The sequence below is a fragment of the Hydra vulgaris genome, chromosome 12, assembly GCF_038396675.1.
Source record: "Hydra vulgaris chromosome 12, alternate assembly HydraT2T_AEP".
In the NCBI taxonomy this organism is placed as follows: Eukaryota; Metazoa; Cnidaria; class Hydrozoa; order Anthoathecata; family Hydridae; genus Hydra; species Hydra vulgaris.
This window is the reverse complement of record NC_088931.1, coordinates 42,092,501-42,095,000: the sequence shown is the minus strand read 5'-3', so window position 1 is coordinate 42,095,000 and position 2,500 is coordinate 42,092,501. Positions and strand designations below refer to the sequence as shown.

At 29.5% G+C, this 2,500-nt stretch overlaps 1 protein-coding gene across 1 annotated transcript; it reads left to right on the top strand.

The window, feature by feature from the left end:
• The first annotated feature begins 199 nt into the window (after nucleotides 1–199).
• Nucleotides 200–1,030, top strand: LOC136088126 (uncharacterized). The gene has a single exon (XM_065811790.1). The coding sequence runs from the start codon at nucleotides 200–202 to the stop codon at nucleotides 1,028–1,030; it is 831 nt and encodes a 276-aa protein (XP_065667862.1).
• Nucleotides 1,031–2,500: the final 1,470 nt, after the last annotated feature.

Sequence of the window (2,500 nt, the reverse complement as noted above, 5' to 3'; positions counted from 1 at the left end):
GAACAGGTTTTGTAAGAATTGAACATTCTAAAGCTTTAGAAAAAATCCGTGAACAAATTGGTCCGACAAAAATTATTAGTGATCTACTGCCAGTTACGCGGCAAAAATTAGAAGATTTCTTTGAAAACTAAATAAAAAACAGCGTTTTTCTAAAGAGGAATACGAAAAAATATATCCAAGTGATCCTATCCCACCTCGAATGTATGGAGTAATAAAAGCTCATAAACCGGAAAAATCGTACCCTATGAGAATAATTATCTCTACCATTGGCACACCAAACCACGGAATATCAGAATTCTTAGTTAAGATAATACAACCAGTCTTAAATGAAAATCCGACACGATTAAAAAACTCTTTTGACTTTATAAAAAAAGCTGAAAATTGGAATGTCGCCAACAATGATATTCAAGTATCTTATGATGTTGTAAATTTGTACCCGTCAATTCCGTTAAAAGAAGCCACCGTTATACTTTTAGAACAATTAAGTAACAATTTATCATATAAAAACTTAACAAAACTAAGTATACCTGAAATAAAGCAACTCATAGAACTTTGCTTATATCAATGTTATTTTCATTGGAACAATGAGATTCACGTAATGGAAAACTCAGGACCAATCGGACTTTCTTTCATGGTTGTTCTCGCGGAATCTTTTCTACAATTCCATGAAAATAATGCAATTAAAATGGCTTTGACACAAAATCCGGCACTTAATCTAAAATCATTTTTAAGATACGTTGACGATAGTCATGCAAGATTTTCTAACATCAAACAAGCAAAACAGTTCCAAGATATTTTAAATCAACAACATCCTGCAATACAATACACAATTGAAGTTGAAAACGAAACAAAAACGCTTAACTTTCTTGACATAACCATTACAAATAACACACTAGGAAAATATGAGTACAAAGTATATCGAAAAGAGGCAATCACTAACATTCAAATTAAACCGCATTCAAATCACGATCCAAATATTTTAACAGCTATATTTAAAGGTTTTCCTCCACAGAGCTTACTCCATCTGTAGTAAACATCATTTGCAAAACGAAATAAATTTTTTAATTGACATGTTTATTGAAAATGGGTACGATGAAAAGCTATTGAGGAATATTACACACCAATTCCATCAAAAAAGACAAAATAAAAACAAAATTCCATCAGAATGCAACAATCTTCCTGTAGTGTCTTTACCTTGGGTACCAGGCCTTTCACCAAAACTTCGAAAAATATTCCGAAAAGCAGGGTACAGAGCAGTATTTAAATCAAACCCAAATTTAAGATCTTTATTAACATCAAAAAACAAAACAAAGCTACCAAGTAACAGCCAACCTGGAACGTATATAATAAAATGCAACTGCTCCAAAGTCTACATAGGTGAAACAAAAATGCAGGTAAGTACGCGGATGCATCAACATCAGAAGAGTATTAATGAAAACAAGCCTAATCAATCTGCATTAGCATATCATAAAACCTTTTGCAAAGAAAATATTATTTGGGAAAAAACAAGAACTTTAAAAGTAGAAAATAAAAAGTTTGAAAGAAAAATTAGAGAGGCGTTAGAAATACAAAACAACATGTGCTCTGCGCGAAACGGCGGAATTAACCTTGATGAAGGCCAATATGTAAAAACTATGTTTTGGACGCCATTTTTAAAATTTAAAAATCAAAAGAAGCCATTCAACCGCTGACGTCAATAGTAACAATTTTATATAAACTATAACGATTAAAAATTATTGTAACATTTTACAAGCTGATGATGCTGGTATCTATAACCCAGCGAAAATTTCTTATAAAATAATATTATTTGTATTGAGAGAAACTGTATTTCTTGATGTTTTAAAATAATATATATATATATATATATATATATATATATATATATATATGTATGTATATATATATTTACATATATATAAAGGGTTATAATAAAGTATTAAAATAATTTAATTCAGTTGATGTATGTATTTTTCACAAAAGTTGTTTGCAATGACATATTTTACAAAAATAACATACAGGACAATAAATAAATGCTACACAAAAATATCCATGGTAGTGCTATTTCCACCTTAAGTATTCATTTTATTGTAAAATTGTCCCCGTAAAAGACCCTATAGTAAGATAACAACGTGCCAATAAATAAATTCGAAAAATGCACCACAACAAAAGCAATAACAAAATTATAAAATTACAAATATTATAAAGAAACAAAATTATAAAAGCACAAATAGTTGTTCCTTTTAGAATAAATGTTTGTTAAAGTCAAAAGAGTTAATCTTGTTTTTAAATGATAAAATAATTTTGGTATTCACGGCATCTGAGGTCATATTGTTGCACATGTCAGCCACTTTGTAAGAAAAACTATATTTTCTTGAATCCAAGCGACAAAATTGTTTGCGTATTTTATAAATATGACCCCAGATGTGGCTATTTTCGTCAATCGCAAAAAACGTAGATTGTTCTGTACAAATAGGTTAACGGAAAACAAGTTACTAAGTCA

Excerpts from the sequence above, each read along its gene's own strand:
- LOC136088126 (XM_065811790.1), top strand. The coding sequence starts at position 200 with ATGTATGGAGTAATAAAAGCTCATAAACCGGAAAAATCGTACCCTATG.